Source organism: Thermobia domestica, chromosome 8 (assembly GCF_964235325.1).
Source record: "Thermobia domestica chromosome 8, izTheDome1.hap1.1, whole genome shotgun sequence".
Lineage (NCBI taxonomy): Eukaryota > Metazoa > Arthropoda > Insecta > Zygentoma > Lepismatidae > Thermobia > Thermobia domestica.
Genome location: NC_137461.1, coordinates 254,799,136 through 254,815,937, shown reverse-complemented (window position 1 = coordinate 254,815,937; position 16,802 = coordinate 254,799,136). Strand labels below are relative to the sequence as shown.

Sequence of the window (16,802 nt, the reverse complement as noted above, 5' to 3'; positions counted from 1 at the left end):
TGTACTTTTCCAAACTCAACATTTCTCCTCTGCTGATGGCAACACTGTTCAATCGACCCTTCTAGACTTGAAGTCCGCGTAAACAATTTCTGTCAATATTTGATTTAATGTGTACAAGACGTTAGTACCTTACTCCCTGTGTGCGCCCCGGGAATTGAATTTAACGTATGTTCCACGTTATTTCTAGAAAAGTTTGCAACATTGATCTGCGTTTACCATCCCTTTTGTTTTTATTTTAATTGTTGCTTCGAATGATAATATCCAATTTAGGTCATTCGATTTACAAAAACACAACTTTCTCTTGGGTTCGCAACACTGTTCATCCGGTAATGTTCATTAATACACGGGCAGATGTCGTCCTTTCCCTAGTTGCTTCGTGCAAAGTTTCGTTCCTCTATCTCTTTTAGTTTCTGCGTTATCACGGTTGGACATTCTAAATTATATTATAATGTGGACACGTCATTTCATGATTTTGTCAAGTCGGCACGGGTTAAGTTCTCCTAGGGAGCTACTATTTCATTAATGTGTGCTTACGGTCACATAGAATACATTTAGCGGGTAAGCACACGAAATTACCCTAAATAAGGGACACCCTAATATTATTCAGAAACATTAGGAATTACACAGCAAAATAATAATAATAATAATAATAATAATAATAATAATAATAATAATAATAATAAAACCGTAATATTTCAACACCAAGGCCATCGCCTCAGTAGGATATCAGAAATATTTAGTAACTATTCCTAGTGAATATAGGAACAAAAGATGGGCAGGACTTATATTCATGTAAATGTTGTCTATTCTTATAAAAACTATTTTCGTGAAGGACTACAGAAAATTTAATACATTGCTCATAACTTCGTATGCATGTCAAACATTCGGTGTAAAGCATGGCTCATAGCAAAAAATTATAAATTGGCTTCTCATTATCAGTTGCTAGATACAGATGGTGATCAGAAAAATGGAAACACCTGTAGTTGGCACCACGTCAGATGTATGGGTTGGCAGTGGTGTCGTGGCGCCCGAAGCGCCGGACCGCTGGTGGTGGTGTGTTAGGTCGGTCTCCATACTACGTCAAGCGCAGTGGAACAGCAGTGTCCAGTGGCTGCAGCAGACGGAGGTACTGTAAAATGAGAGACCTCTCAGATTTTCAAAAAGGGCAAATTGTTGGGGCGCGGTTATGTGGAGAGAGTGACGGAAGTGGCTACTTTGTTAGGTCTGTCACGTGGGACAGTGTCGAATGTGATGACGGCCTACACAACACACGGGAAAAGCACATCGGGGAAGCGGAACAGTGGGCGGAAGGAAATCATGAGTGACAGGTCACGCCTGGTATTAAAGCGCATTATCACGCAGAACCCTCCTGCCACTACGGAGCAAGTGACGGAGGAACTCAATCAGCACCTCCCCCACCCTGTTTCGACAATCAAAGTCCGCCGCGAATTACATGACATGAACTTATGGGGTCATGTTGCACGAGCCAAACCGCTCATCAGGGACGATAACGCTTTCGCACGCCGCAAATGGTGCCGCGACCATGCAACCTGGACCGTTGAGGACTGGAAACGTGTGATATGGTCGGATGAGTCATGCTTCACCCTACTCCCAACCACGGGCCGTGATTATGTGTGTAGAACGCCCAAAGAAGCTATGTGAACATGAAACTGTGAAACATGGCGGCGGCTCGGTGATGCTGTGGGCCGCCATATCATGGTTTTCATTGGGTCCTGTGGTCACACTTAGCGGACGAATCATTGCCAATGATTATGTCGCAATTTTAGGAGACACTTGCATCCTAGGTCCGGATGTTGTTCCCGGACAATGACGCTATCTTCCAGGATTATAATGCACCCATTCACGCAGATGGCGTTGTTGCAGCGCGGTTTGGGGAACATCGGGATGAAGTTCAACACCTACCCTGGCCCATCCAATCCCCAGATCTCAACATAATTGAACATCTGTGGTCCGTCTTGGAAACACGACTCCAGCGACGATGTCCACCTCCATCCTCTCTCACAGAACTGGCCGATGCCCTGCACGAGGAATGGTGTAAAATTCCACTTGCTACCATTCACGACCTCTATGCCTCCATCCCACGTCACATCAAGGCTGTTCTGAATGCGAAAGGTGGCCCGACACCATATTAATCTGGTAAGTTGCAATTTCGTTCAGGTGTTTCCATTTTTCTGATCATCATCTGTATTTCTGATACCCTAGGAAGTTATCAGTAGTTGTGTTGTTTAAACACCATCATATTTTGCTTTGTAGTAACGACCCTTAAGTTCACGGTAATTTTGTGAACCTTAGAAGATACTTAAGAGGTTGTCCTATACTGAGTTTACACGTAGTCAGTACAGAAAATAAATTTTATGCCATTTGAAAATAAATGTTGCAATACAGTAAACAGTAAACCACTTTCCCACAAAATGTCTTTGTCATACGTCAATGACTTGGTTGAACCGCCACAGAACAGGTTGCAAGCGGAACCTTAAAATTATTCTTTCCTCTGTTCACAACAGCTTCTTTGGGAGTTCTAGAAAACCGTCAATGAGTGGAAACAATAAAAATGAAATTGAGCTTTACGTCCCACATTTATGCCGACTAGGCTAAAAGAGACGGTGACGATTAGAAATAAATGAAATGGTGGAATGAAGAAAGTGGGAGGAAACGGGAGAACCCGAGAAAACCCACGCACACAGTGTTTGTCCACCACAAAGTTCACTTGGTGGGAGCACGGTTTGAACCCGGTCCCCATGTACCAAAGGTGAACGCTCTACCACTGAGCCACCGCGGCCCCCGAATGGAAACAATGGTGGAGAGAGCTAGCCATATGGCCAAAAATTCTATGCAGAACTTCTCTCTATCCCTAATAAATTCACTCGCGAAATCTAATTATTGCAACTTCGAAGATAAAGGGTGACTAGATTTAGAAAAACAAAAACACGGGAAAACGGGCCTATTTTGACAGTCCGCCCAGGTATAGTCATTGCTACACCGTTATTCATGGCAGCATGGAAGAAGTTTCTAACTTTTTCAAAATAATCAGTTTTTATTTATATACAGTGAAAACCCGATTATACCGAGTGCCCCGAAAAAAAAAAAAAACTGCTGCAGTCGCGCTCAATTACTTTTTGTAAGTAGTCGTTGTTATCTGACAATCAGCATGCAAATAAGTACTGTATCTTCTAAAATATTCCAGCAATAGCGCACTTTCGAAGTGCAATTCTATTTTGATAAGCAGAAGCCGATTGTTGTACGGAAAGAAACACGAGAATTGGGAAGAACTATCTGCATGGCAGTAAATTACATTCATTGATCACTGCAGGATGAGAGTATGCGGGCGACCACTCGAGTGTTAAAAAGGAGTAACTGAATACTGTTTACATATAAATATTGTTTTTTGCTTACTGTTCTTTATTTTAGTGATTTAGACAAAGAGCAAAGGTTTCTGCTGTACTGTACTTATTTTAAAAGTTTTATTATATTTTTTGTACAATAAAACAGTTTTAATGCCGAATTTCTTTTCGTGTTTGCACCTCATTTTTAGTCTTTTTCGGGTTATCCGCGATGCCCTTGCCAACCAATTCCGCAGATAATCAACTAAATTGTATTTAAATTTATTTTAATTTGATTTTTATATTATCTTTTACAATTAACAGAAACTACAATTACGGGTACCTATTTTCTCTTAAATTCATATTTTTTTGATGACTGAATTTCTTGTAGAAGGGTTGGACTTTCTTACGAAGTACTGTTAAAGTGTATGTATGTATGTATATATATATACAAAAAAAACGGGACCCTTAAAAATCGGGACACTTTGCGTCCCTTTTGCATTTTTCTCCAGACACCAGAAACTTTCTGAAAAAGAAAAAGGCCAATCCCGTTAAAAACGGGATGTCTGCTTCACTCTGAAATAAAGGAACAAACACCGTCAGTTTTGTAATAACCAGGAATCCTTCCCCTTTCGTAAATCCTCCCGTTATTCGAATACTGAATACAGGATTTCAGTATCAGCTTAAATTCATACTTATAACTAATGTATTTACTGAATATTCCAAACAATTACGTGAGCTGCTAGTATTCTAAATTTGTGGAACCTCTCACAGTCAGACAATCATGTCCACCAATGTCTGTTATTCATAGGTTCACGGCAACTGCTTCATAGAGATATACTATAATTTTGACTATTGAACAGAGAATTTCATAGAATTTTACGACATACTGAGGACTAAATGTTTTACAGCTTAGATCTCAAGAGATCACTGTAAGAAGGAAGAATACACAATGGAAAATTTTTCGTAACTCGATATATTCGCTGTGCTAACTAGACTGAAGACTAGCTGTAGTTTCTTTAACTTCTTTCCGTAACAGAAATTATGGAAATGCTTAACCTCCCTGCTCATAAACAAACAAATGTTTTATTTTTACAAAATGGTACTTTTAATGTTTTAAAAAGAATTGTTATCTCACTTATGTAAGAAATTTTACAGCTATCGTGACTGATCAATAAGTGAAATACTAGCTTTAATTCAACCACCATATTTTTCTATAACTGTAGTTACACCGAGTTATCGATTCTAATTGTTACAGATTTTAATTTTCTTAATAATCGTGTGAATATGGTAGTTTATCTTTCGCTAATACTACAACTTCAAGAAAAGGTGCTCCAGGTCTCCCGCTTCGGAAGCAAGACTGCTAATCATTTAGCCACAAGACGGTTCATCACCTATGGTGCGTTTGATCTCTGGTTTCATCCCAGCTTGTGTCGAGTGGACATTGAGATGAACAAATGCTGTGTGCGTGGGATTTCTCGGTGCTCTCCCACTTTCTTCATTCCATCATTTCGTTCACTGTCCTCCTTAGCCTCCGAGCATAATCATGGGACGTTAAACTAAAGGATGGATACACTAAACATTTTACACTTTACGTAACGAGACGTTTCTGTCGTTGGATTGACCTTTGTATCCTACGCCACTTGCCCCGTCGCAATCGACAGCAATAGCCCAGATTCTAAAAGTGAGTATAGTGCCAAAATTATAATTACTCAAACGCCTCTTTCCTTTAAATTGTTCTTCATCCTTTTTCCTCGGTTATCTATCTAATAATCGCTCTAGCTCTCTATTGCAAACAACAGAATTCAAAAATTTGCTTTCGTTCGAGTTATCGAGTGGAGTAACGAACGGACGTACATATTGCATTACAAAAATGCGTGATCATCATAAAATATATCCGACGGAAAGACTGAGAACATTCAGTGAACACTGCATTAGTGAATGTGCTTCTCAATCCTAAGATTCACAACAAAGATCATACTTAAACATCACATTAACCTATCTTAACAATGGACCTTCTCTTACACCCCTTATAAAACGTAACTTGTTTACAAATTGAGTGAGAGAGATAAATCTGTACGCGTATAGGCAGAGAACTCACTCGAAGAGTTGGGACAGAATGCTGTCTCTTCGTTTACCTCTCCTCCTGAATCCACGCTATATGAGTAACTTCGTTTCAAACAAATCTGCCTACACAAAATACACGTTCTTGCACGGATCTGATTCACATATCTACTGAAATACAAAAAAAAAGTCACAAAAATTAAAATCAAATTTGTCTTGTTCGCTCCTTCATTCCTCCCTGCGAAGTAGTGCTAACTCAAAACGCTATGTATGACTACATAGACAAATGATGGTTGGATTGAAGCTTACCGGTCCTTTCAGCATCGAAGCTATACGAAACTGAATGATATGAAGTATCTGGTTTTACATCCCACGATTATGAACGGAAGCTAGGCGAGGAGGAGGAGATTATTATTATTATTATTATTATTGACAACAGTGAAATGAACTAAGTGGGATGAAACGGGTAGAACCCCATAGAAAACACACACACAATCTTTGTCCAGCACAAAGTCCACTCATATCGAGATGGAATTGGATCAGGAACGCCACGCACCAGAGATAAACGCTCTATCACTGAGCCACCGCGGCCACTATATAAAACTTAAACCTACAGCTTAACATGGATCCAAACCACACAAGCCCCCACCAAGAATGGAACCTGGTTCTCCTGTGCCGAAGATGCGAACGGTAACCTTAATAATCACGAGAGAACTCAAGATTAATATGCTCTAAATATGACTGCTAGAAACTAAGCTTATTTTATGAACGTTTTATATATAACGTGATCATCTTTCCAAATTCAAAAAATATATAATATTAACGACTAGCAGAATACCGATTTTTGCCACGGGGAGGATACGCTTCATTTTAGACATAAAGGGCTGAATTTAGACTTAAACAGCATCGGAAGTGTCACTGCTCATCTTAGCGACCCCGAAAACAATGGATTCGACACTAATATCGATCATTTTTCGAACACATATATATCTCCTCTAAGTTGTGAGGCTGAATTTGGATTTAAACGGCATCGGAAGTGTCACTGTTCATCTCACAGACTCCGAAAACCATGGATTCGACACTAATATCAGTCATTTTTAATCATTTTTAAATATCCTTCCTCCCTCTTCTAAGTTATACCGTCAAAGTGAAATGATAAACATTCCAGGCCCAAACCTTATCTACGTAGAAAATTTGATCGAAATCGATCGTGTGGTTCCAGAGATATGAAGTCACAAATATAGTCTCTTTCATTTATATATATATATAATGTTTAACGAACTGCAAACTCCACGAAATTATTATTTGCATACATTTATTTCTGATCGAAACGTAATGAAAAAAGTACAACAACTTGAACTTCTTCTGTCCTTCTATACGCTAAACAATGTCTCCACTGGGAATCGAACACAAGCATGCATCAACGAACTAATCAGCCGATTTCAACACAGTTCTGAAATGTTTATTAAAACATATGTCTATTTTGCACCCAGGAGTAATCCAATGGTACGAAATGTGTTACTTTACAGAAAAATGAAATAAATAAAAAACTTATATTTATGAATGAAAACAGAGCAGAACAACTTTAATACAATCTTTTTATTTCCACTTTCCTTCCTTCTCTCTCTCTCTCTCTTCCCGTATGAAACAATGAATGAAGTAATACACGATATGAACTCATTCCACTAGCAACGACATCCTGTGAGCACCGGTGAAAACGAGACATAAGCGAAAATATTCCCGACAGATGGTGTTCTAACCGCAGAACATAAATTTACAACATAACAAGAAGTAAGTGTATGTACAAAAGTGTGAATAAAAAATTGTAAAATAACAGCAAATAATGTATTATTTTAAAGATCAGCCACAAGAAACATAATACGTATTAATTACTCCTTTCCTTTACCGCGTAAAGCTAGTACCTGCAGTTAATTCGGCAACATTTTTGCTATACTCGAATTCCATTTAAACTGAACCCCTCTTAGATAAAAATCGATCTGATCGCGCAAGCTCAATAAATTGCCATTTACGCTCAGGAGTCTCCTTCCGTACGTAATTCTTAAGATTTATTATCGAATTATGAAAGTTATAATATGTTAAATACACTCTCCTTCAATAATCTTCCAGTCTTTTTTTATTTTATTACTCTTTAAGTAGGTTTGTTTCAATACTTATCTCAGTAATTTTCTCACGAATTATAATTCTGACTGAAAGCTATTTCTACCAGAAAAGGTTTAATTAGCACATTGTATTGTTAAATTTGGAACATTTTGTACAAAAAAAAAAAAAAAAAAGTCCAACACTACTACAAATGCAAGTCCTTATTTTCTTCCTTAACAGTCAAGTCCTTCTAACTTATGGTTTCGTTTAAGTTTAGCATCCCTTTTCAGCACGGAAACTATGAGAGACGTAGACCTACAGTTTAAAGTGGAATCCGAACCACCATGATACGTTCAAATTTGTTAATACACTTCCACCGAAATCGAACTACGTGCACAGCCACTAGAGCAACAGGAAGGGATTTTTATTTATTTCGACGACTTACATCCATGACTTCAATATGTTCATAAAACTGAACTCCCTCTTGATTTTTTACTACACATAGAGTTGATTACTTAATTACACATATAGCTGGCTGAGATATAGCCAAAATCTTAGCGCCCGTCGTCTCGACACAAATTCCAGTGCTAGAATATGATTTTCTGTGTTGATATAGCACTCTGAGGATAAGGAGCTACTTGAATTAAACATTTCAACTGACGGTGATGGAAACCGATGATGTATTGACATTAACTCTAAATTAAAACAAGTAGCAGTGTCGTGTGTACAACACATGAAGGAATTTGGTTTATATGCTGTGATATGTTCTCAATTTGAAAACCGGAAGTGGCAGGATTTCTTTCATTTCTGGTTTTATTAGAGATATTAGTGTGTGGGTGAAATATATTCCTAGCACGCTTACCTGATTCCAGAAACCTGCTTTTCTCTATTACTCTTTATACTCTATAGCGATCAATGTTATAACCGAAAGTAGTTGGTTTCTGCCACTTTCAGTTTGAATAGAGGTTAAGAGAGTAGATGGTACCCATTCTTAGAACGTTAAGTCTATTTCACATAGTTGTTTTTTGCTCTCTCTTATCGTTTTTGCTCTATGTAGATCAGCATTGAAACCGGAAGTTGCAGTGGATTTCTACCACTTCCGGTTTTAATAGAAAGTTAAGGATGGAGACAATGAATTATTGATAATCTTTGTCGATTAATGGAAACCACTTCTCGCTATCACAGTTTTTGCTCTACAGTAAAAACCGAAAATACTTGACTTCTAACACTTCCGTTTTAAATATTATAACTCTCAACAATCTCAATTCCTAATTTTTGACCCTTTCATCCTGACCAAAAGTGGTGGTGATCCTTTCAGATCATTCTTGAGATTTTTTTGTGTCCCGAACCGACGGACGGAAACACGGACAGGGTAAATATATAAAGGACTTAAGGTAAACAAAGCGCTGACGGTCGTAAAGATATGTAACTAATGTCAGGGGAATTTTAGTCAGATATGGGGTCAAGCACATCGACTTCTGTTGCTATTCCTTTTGGCTTTTTATGCTGGATTTTCCTAGCTGTTAATGCAAGTACCTCTCCGATTGCTGTATCCTCCATCAACAGGAAACGAAACCAAAACCATGCACACCAAATGCACATGTGCTTAATTTACGGTCACATGAAAGCATTCAATACACACACACACACCTAAATTCTAAACCTGACCCAAAGATTGAGAAAAGAAAAAACTTCATTTTCTTTGATAATTTTAGGTGTTTATAATATACAAGTCGATAAAATAGTTAATTAGCAAATTATTACTATAATTTCATCATTACCGTATCACTACAGAATTAACAGATCTCAATTTGTACGATTTTAATTGTTCGAATATTTAAAAATGAACACTTGTAAACTAGAAACACCGTTAGTGTTGTACAGTATGATTGATAGTCTTATACTGATAGTTTTAAGAAACAGACTGTGTCTCAAATATATAACTAACTACTTACTAACTCTGTGCCCTATGGAATCCGGAGGTTGAATGCCACGTTCACAAAAGCGCACCATTGACTTTTGTCTTTAGCCAGCTGGATCCAGTTTCTATTTTGTACCGCTATTTTCGCAAGATCCATCTTAATATTATCCTCCCATCTGCGCCTAGATTTTCCTAAGGGTCGTTTTCCGATTGGATTTCTTGCAAAAACTTTGAAAGTGTTTTCTACTTTCTTCCATTCTGGCTACATGACCTGCCCACCTAGACTTGATGACCCTAACTACTATTTGGTAACCGGTATAAATTATGCAGTTCTTCGTTATGAAGTTTCCGCCATTCCGCATTCCCGTTCCTCTTGGGTCCGAATATTCGTCTCAGGATTTTATTCTATAATCAATATATAACAGGAAGCAAAAACTGCTAGCTCCACATACATGTTACATTAAAAGGAAAATAGCAAAATGACTATCAGACAACCGTAAACTAAAAACAATGAATGTCCCGTAAACAACTGAACTAATTACAGAAAAAATACACCACAGCTAATTTTTGCCGCCCACTGTAGACATTGTAAGACTAAGAAAGAACACTTACCTGTTTCAAAAATTAATTTCTCTTTCCTTATAGTATTGTCAAATAAAGCTATTGCTTCCTTACCACAATTACTGAACCTCTGTCCGCATTCAAGGAAACGTAATCCGAAGCCTTGCACTATGACGTGAAATCTTGTATCTAGTAATTCCGTTCTATATAATAGCCTCCTCTGTAGAATTAGCTTGACACCACAGTTTCCACTACAGGAGGCTTTCGTTTAAGAACAGTCTGATCAAAACTGTCCCACTCCTTCAGGCGCACTTTCCACAAACCACCTACTGTGCGAGTAGACGATATTTTGAGACTGCTTTCATGCACGCAAGTCCACCAGTGCACATAAATAACTGAATACTGTGTAGCCACGCGTGGCATTCCGGCCACTTTGGCAACAGTTCTTCGAGTCCTATGATTGAACGCTTTCTTGGTGAATGTATACACCTGACGCCTGACACCCGACCACCGTACAAAGAAGAGATAATCTCGTAAGTATAACGGCTCAAGGACATGCTGTTTATAATATGTTGCATGTACTTTGAAATTTGCCACAACTATGTGAAATGTAAGCTTGCCTTACAGCATAGATCTGCTACTACCACCGAGAAGAATACTTTCACAGCATGCGTGAAAACGGGCAGGTTATTGGCGTCCTTGGGATGGTAGACAATGCCAGGGATCTGCATAAAATTTGGAAAGTATATCCAGGCCTTATACATAGAGGGTTATAATATATAACCTTTTGTCACCCGATTAATTCCGCTCAAACAATCGTTTCCATTGCACCCTGAGCTTTTGGATGTGTGTTCAGTGAGCGACTAAATACATGGTTTACATTTCACTTTGAGCTGTAAATCATGGTTAATGATCCTTTTCATTTTTTTTTTTTTTTTTGGGGGGGGGGTATGAGATTACCCATGACAATAACTCTTCATCTAAATGGATTCTCGCTGCTGACAAGCAAATGCTCATCTTGAACCACATCCGCTGTACGTTAGGCTAGAGATAATTTCTTCTTACCACTGTGGAGCAACCTACCTGCTCTGGCGGTACACTCTTATTAAGAAGTTTGATCTCAAATTGCTGATACCCCTTATAGATGAGCTGAAAACACTTGAACATTATCTGTTGATTGCACTATATCCTATGCCGATAAGGACTGTAGCGTACCCCTCCCAGAATGGTAAAATTTTCACAGGAATTTTACGTCCAACGAATTTTACTCTGTAATAATGTACACTACAGGCTTCTGCCTGTTGTGCTTCTCTTTCGCACGTCACGACTTATGTCAAGAAAATTCTATTTATACAATTGTTCAATATAGTCAATAATACTTTGCAACCTAAAAAATAATTCTCAATGTAACACTTTTGGGCGCACTCAATGTTCTACCTCTTACAGAATAATCGTTACAAAATTATCAGACCAAATTAGAGAAAATAGCATTCTAATAATAGTGTTAAAGTATTAGGGCCTTATTCTAATCATTACCCGTACACATGAATACTGGCGCTAATATGGCATGGCATATGATAAAATGATGATTAAATTATTGTTTAGGAGTTTAACGTCTCCTTAGTCATTCATGAACCCCCATAAAATCGAACTAGAGGCTCCCATCCATTCAGCACGAGGGAACCTTAAATAAGGATCTACCTTTTTAATGTATATTTATAGTCTTGCTTTACGACTGGCTACGTTCACCTCTTTTCAACTAATAAGTACACTCATGTCCAAAATGATTGTCGTATATCTATAACTGTCTTCTTGTAAGAATATAATATGACAGTGATTTTGCAGCGTACTTTTAATACTGATACTATGTGTATAATCGGGAAATGTATATTTGTGGTAAATGTCATAGAAAAAGAATTATAAATATTGAAAATTAGAATGAGTAAAACAAAATGTTGCTAAATGGACAAGAAAGTTTTATTTTCGTTTTATCGTTCTTATTTACTGCTCTTTTGACACGAAATTTAACACATACATGTCTTTGCCGATTATACACATACTAAGATTATAAGAAACACCGGGCGAATTCATTATCATTATCAATTATATTCCTACAACAACATATTTATAGACATGCGACAATTATTTTGGACATGAGTGTACATACATATTATTCTATTTTATTGGTTGCAGGTGAAGTATAAAATACGACGATACACAAATTTTCTGAATCTGAAACCTGATTAGTTTTATTATTTTCAAATATGAATCATGCATTGAATTTCTTTACTTGAATTCATTATATACTTAGGAATTTTTAATAGAATTGGTTCTAATTTCTGCAAAGCTCTGGCCACTATATACAATTGCTTTCCCTGGAATCTTGGACATAGTTACTAGACATGTGAATCACAGATGAAACTATCAACCAAATAAAAAAAAGAACGAACTCACTTGGGAGAAGTAGTGCTAAAGTGATATCTTGTCGGTTCTGACAGTAGTTTTCAGACGCGGGGAACGTGTCACTACTGGATCACTCACTGGGATTCAGAGTGACCAGATTATGAGCGTCGTACTATCAAATGGAATCTATCGTTTAGTCCATCATTATTTACAGTTAATTGAAATAAAAATGAAACGAAATCTTGAAGTTTTACGTCCCATGGTTATGCCGGCTAGGCTAAAGGAGACGATGATGAGAAATGAATGAAATGGTGGAAAGAAAGTGGGAAAAAACGTGAGAACTCCAAGAAAGCCCGCGAACAGTGTTTGTCCACCACAAAGTTCACTTGGCGTGAGCTGGGATCGAACCAGGGACCCCATGCAAAAGAGATGAACGCTATCACTGAGCCACCGCTTACGGTTAATTGAGACTGTCTAACTTCTTTCCTTTTTTCTTGGAAATAGTCGTTTCTTTACAAGTGTCAAAAGCCGGAGCCAAAAACCAGACATATATAGACTCTTATCGGAATTACAGCTAAATGAGTAAAAGTAATTCGCAATCAATAAATATTTTCACTGATACTTTCGGCTACTCTCAATTGTTTACGATAATTATTCAGAAGATAAAACAAAATGGAGAAAAAATGTGCATCCACTATACTCACCGCAACCATATCTTCAATAGCATGGGTAGATTTCGAGCCCAGCATAACCATTCCCATAGCGATTCCCGCAGCTTCTCCCGTAACTGCATCATCTTGATACAAGTTAAATTTTAACTGTTCATAAACATCTTGCTGGTGAGTGCCCATTGCAGCCAGTCCTAGGCCCAAACAACCACCGTGTCTCACAATCTAAGAAGAAAACAAGTCACAAATTCAGAGTTATTGCCTGATTATATCTACAGGGTGGACCATTTATCTTGAAATGCCCTTATAACTTTTAAATCACTACACAAAAAACTGAAATTTTGCACTAGGCGAATATCAACAGGACGACATTATTTGAAATACTCTGCAATACTACTAGGTTAATGGTGTTGCCAACCCAACAGTTGTTTTCTTCCTTTCAAATGGCACCACGCCAGGTAAATACAAATTTCAAATCTACATATTCAAACGTAAACATACAATACCACCTATTGTTCAGTGTCGTACACTAAGAACGCTACAATATCTCAAACTTTGAAAAACAACCAAATTTTGGAGGCCTCTACAATAGTGATAACTACTGCCCGGATTTATATGCAAAATAAAATTAATGTATTTAATTTATATTTATATTCATGTTTATAGTGACATGCAGAAACGCATGGAAAATGTTTTTTTCTTTCCAACGAACTTCGTTTGAGATGCATATGATAGTGCATGTAAGTGTATATTTTGAGTGAATTTCGATATGCGTGCATACTTCGTAAACTTTGCTGCATACTAGCTTATTTCAATGTAATTATATCACACGAAAGTAGGTTATGTTTAAAGTGAAATGAATCACTTTGTAAACGCAGATGTGGAATAAAATGTTGTATAAAATAATACAGTGTTGTATCCTAAATAAGTCCACCTGACTTGTCCTGCACACAGTCTTCATCGCAGAAACAATCAGATACTAATATCTGGCACTTGACGCGCTTGCATCAAATGTAAAGAAAGTATTTGTGAAAGCTCCATCGCGCGTACGTATCATTCGCGAAGTTGCGAAAAAAAGATCCGGTACCTTCGCAACCAGTGAAGCTCGTCGTTAGAAGCTGTGTCGTATTACGCAGATAACTTAAATCATGTGAAGATAGTTACAGACTCACTAAATCCCGATGATGCAGCCATTATTTGTCAGAAAAATGTTTCTCTATACGTGGCATTGAAAACAAAATTAAGTACATACACAACCGCTTCTCGAGAATACCTAAAATTATCAGACATTTGGAATCCCGTAAGAATGCTTTGCAGCATTTACTCTTCTTGCTGGGCGAATTATCGCAAAGTCTGTCCAGTGAAACTGACAGTCTTGCGAAAATAGCGTCAGATAAACTTTGCCAAGTATTAGGCACAAATTCCAGGTACCTAACACAGAAAGACATTTGGTGTTTTCACATGCACCCGTGACTTCTGTACATCCAGGAAGAAACATTTTTATCTACAAAACGTTTATAGTTCATTGCAACAAAGGTCATTAAGATAAGATATTTTTGTACGAAACTGACATTTTTTTCTTAGTGCATATTTCAATGCATATGTTAATTTTTTAATGCAAATTTTACGGTTTGTTTGTACATGAAAATCCGTGCTCTGGTGATAATGCATGTTGAGAAGAACTTGTCAATGCACATTGGAAGTATCTTACCTTAGTATCGCATAACTTAATGCTAGAAACATGATGTATTTCTAGCAAGTAGGAGCAAAGTTACACAGGATTGAAAATTTGACTTCCTTTAAATAGTTTTATTGCGATAAAGTGCTTAGATAAGTATTGCACTCTAAGCACGTATATGGTTTTTAATAGATGTACAGATCATACTGCTGTTTATACAGCAATCTGATACCTCAAACTCTTCCGGATATGAAAAATCCCCCGGACTGCTATTCTGCTTAAAATGGCGTATTTGTGGGAACTTCTTAAAATAGTTGTTGCTTTCGTTTGTTTGTTTGACATTACAGTAACAGTTTTCGGTAGCTATAATTAGAAGTTCTCCGTATTACATGTTTCTAAGCAGAGTTGCAAACTTACAGTTCCAGTTACATTATTACAGTTTCAGTTAGATGATTTCAAATTACCTCATTCTGTGCTTCCTTGAGCTGATTCAACAAATAATCTATAATAGCACCTCCGTGATTTGCGTGAATAAGTCCAAGCGCATATAAACCACCACCTTCTGAGTAGCCGGAACTAGGACCAGCTTCTTTCGGAAGATAACTCTGCATTAACGCGAGAGCTTCTTGTTCGTGGCCTCTGTGAATTACGCCGAGGGAGGCTGTAGCTGTTAGCTTAGCCCAATTGGTCGCTCTGGCCAACCACTCCAAATTATCCCTGGAAAAGAAAATTATTAATTATAGCATCTAAAAATACACTACATAACAAAGTGAAAAATGAACTTTTGGACCGTAATTCAAACCTGGATCTCCGGTTTCCCTTGAAAATTCACTACGATACCCAGTCCGCTAACTAAACAGCAATATACTTTTTCCACTCTTTATATCAGTTCTTAGTTTTGAGACCACTACATTGTGCTTGGAAACTAAGGTCATAAAACTACATACTCTTCTGACGGCTGAATTATATATTATACTTGATCAATGAGGAAAATCACAGCTTTGTCAAATTAACTTCCCCTATATATGCGAAATCAATCATATACGAGGGGTATTTTTTTAACGAAATAAAAATGAAATCTTTCAGTTTTATGTCCCACGGTTATGCCGGCTAGACTAAAGGAGACTGATGATGAGAAACGAATGCAATAGTAGAATAAAGAAAGTGAAAGGAAACGGGAGAACTCCAAGAAAACCCACGAACACGGTGTCTATTCACCACAAAGTCCATTTGGCGCTAGCTGGGATCAAAGCAGGGACCCAACGCACCAGGCGTGAACGCTCTACCACTGAGCAACCTTTTTTTTTTTGGGGGGGGGGGGGTCCGACTGTCAATAGAAACAAAACTAGTGCCGAAAGTTTCGTTGATTCCGGAAAACCCACGAATAAGTTATGGACTTATTCTACATATAGTATACTGCTTGGTACAATTGAATAGGCAAGCAACTAACTGCATGTGCATATTAATAAATTCGCATCTCCTGAAAAGTTGAAAGTAATAGCTTGAAACATACTTTAATCTGTAGGTTCTGTCATTATAGCCTTGTGGTTACACAAACAACACAAAGGAATAAACTAATTATTAATAAAAGTAGATAGATCTCCCTATCTCTTATAAGGTCTCCGCAAATTCAGTTACAGAAGGATATTATTCAATACGAAATAAAATTTCGGTTCAATCATAATTTGCGTATGAAGTTTCCTACTTTTCAAAGACGATAAAACAAGGTAACATACACGTTCATTAATTTTAAACGTATGGGATAACTAAGTGAAATCTTGAAATAAACTACAAATAAAATGACACTCCTAAAATGAGTCAATTGATAAAAATTATCTAAAATCTGCACGAAGTTAACAATATAAAAGAAACTAATTTGGCTACACATATCTATAAAATAATATAAATATAGTAGTGAGCTTATTATCACTCATTAAGCTGACCATTTTAAGTTTGTAATTTTCTTCAGAGCCCAAGGTGTAAAACTCGTACATGCTTTACTATAATATTCTTATTATTATAATAATAAATTAAATTAAATAAATCACAGCATACAATTTTAAACA

At 37.3% G+C, this 16,802-nt stretch overlaps 1 protein-coding gene across 1 annotated transcript in view; it reads right to left on the bottom strand.

Annotated features, from left to right (window-relative positions):
• Positions 1 to 16,802, bottom strand: part of Rpn2 (Regulatory particle non-ATPase 2) — a 161,196-nt gene that overhangs the window by 101,128 nt on the left and 43,266 nt on the right. Inside the window, exons 9-10 of the mRNA XM_081769646.1 lie at positions 15,201 to 15,453; positions 13,095 to 13,283 (exon numbers count right to left, since the gene is read on the bottom strand). Coding sequence (XP_081625772.1) covers positions 13,095 to 13,283; positions 15,201 to 15,453 — 442 coding nt within the window. The remainder of the gene's footprint in view (positions 1 to 13,094; positions 13,284 to 15,200; positions 15,454 to 16,802) is intronic.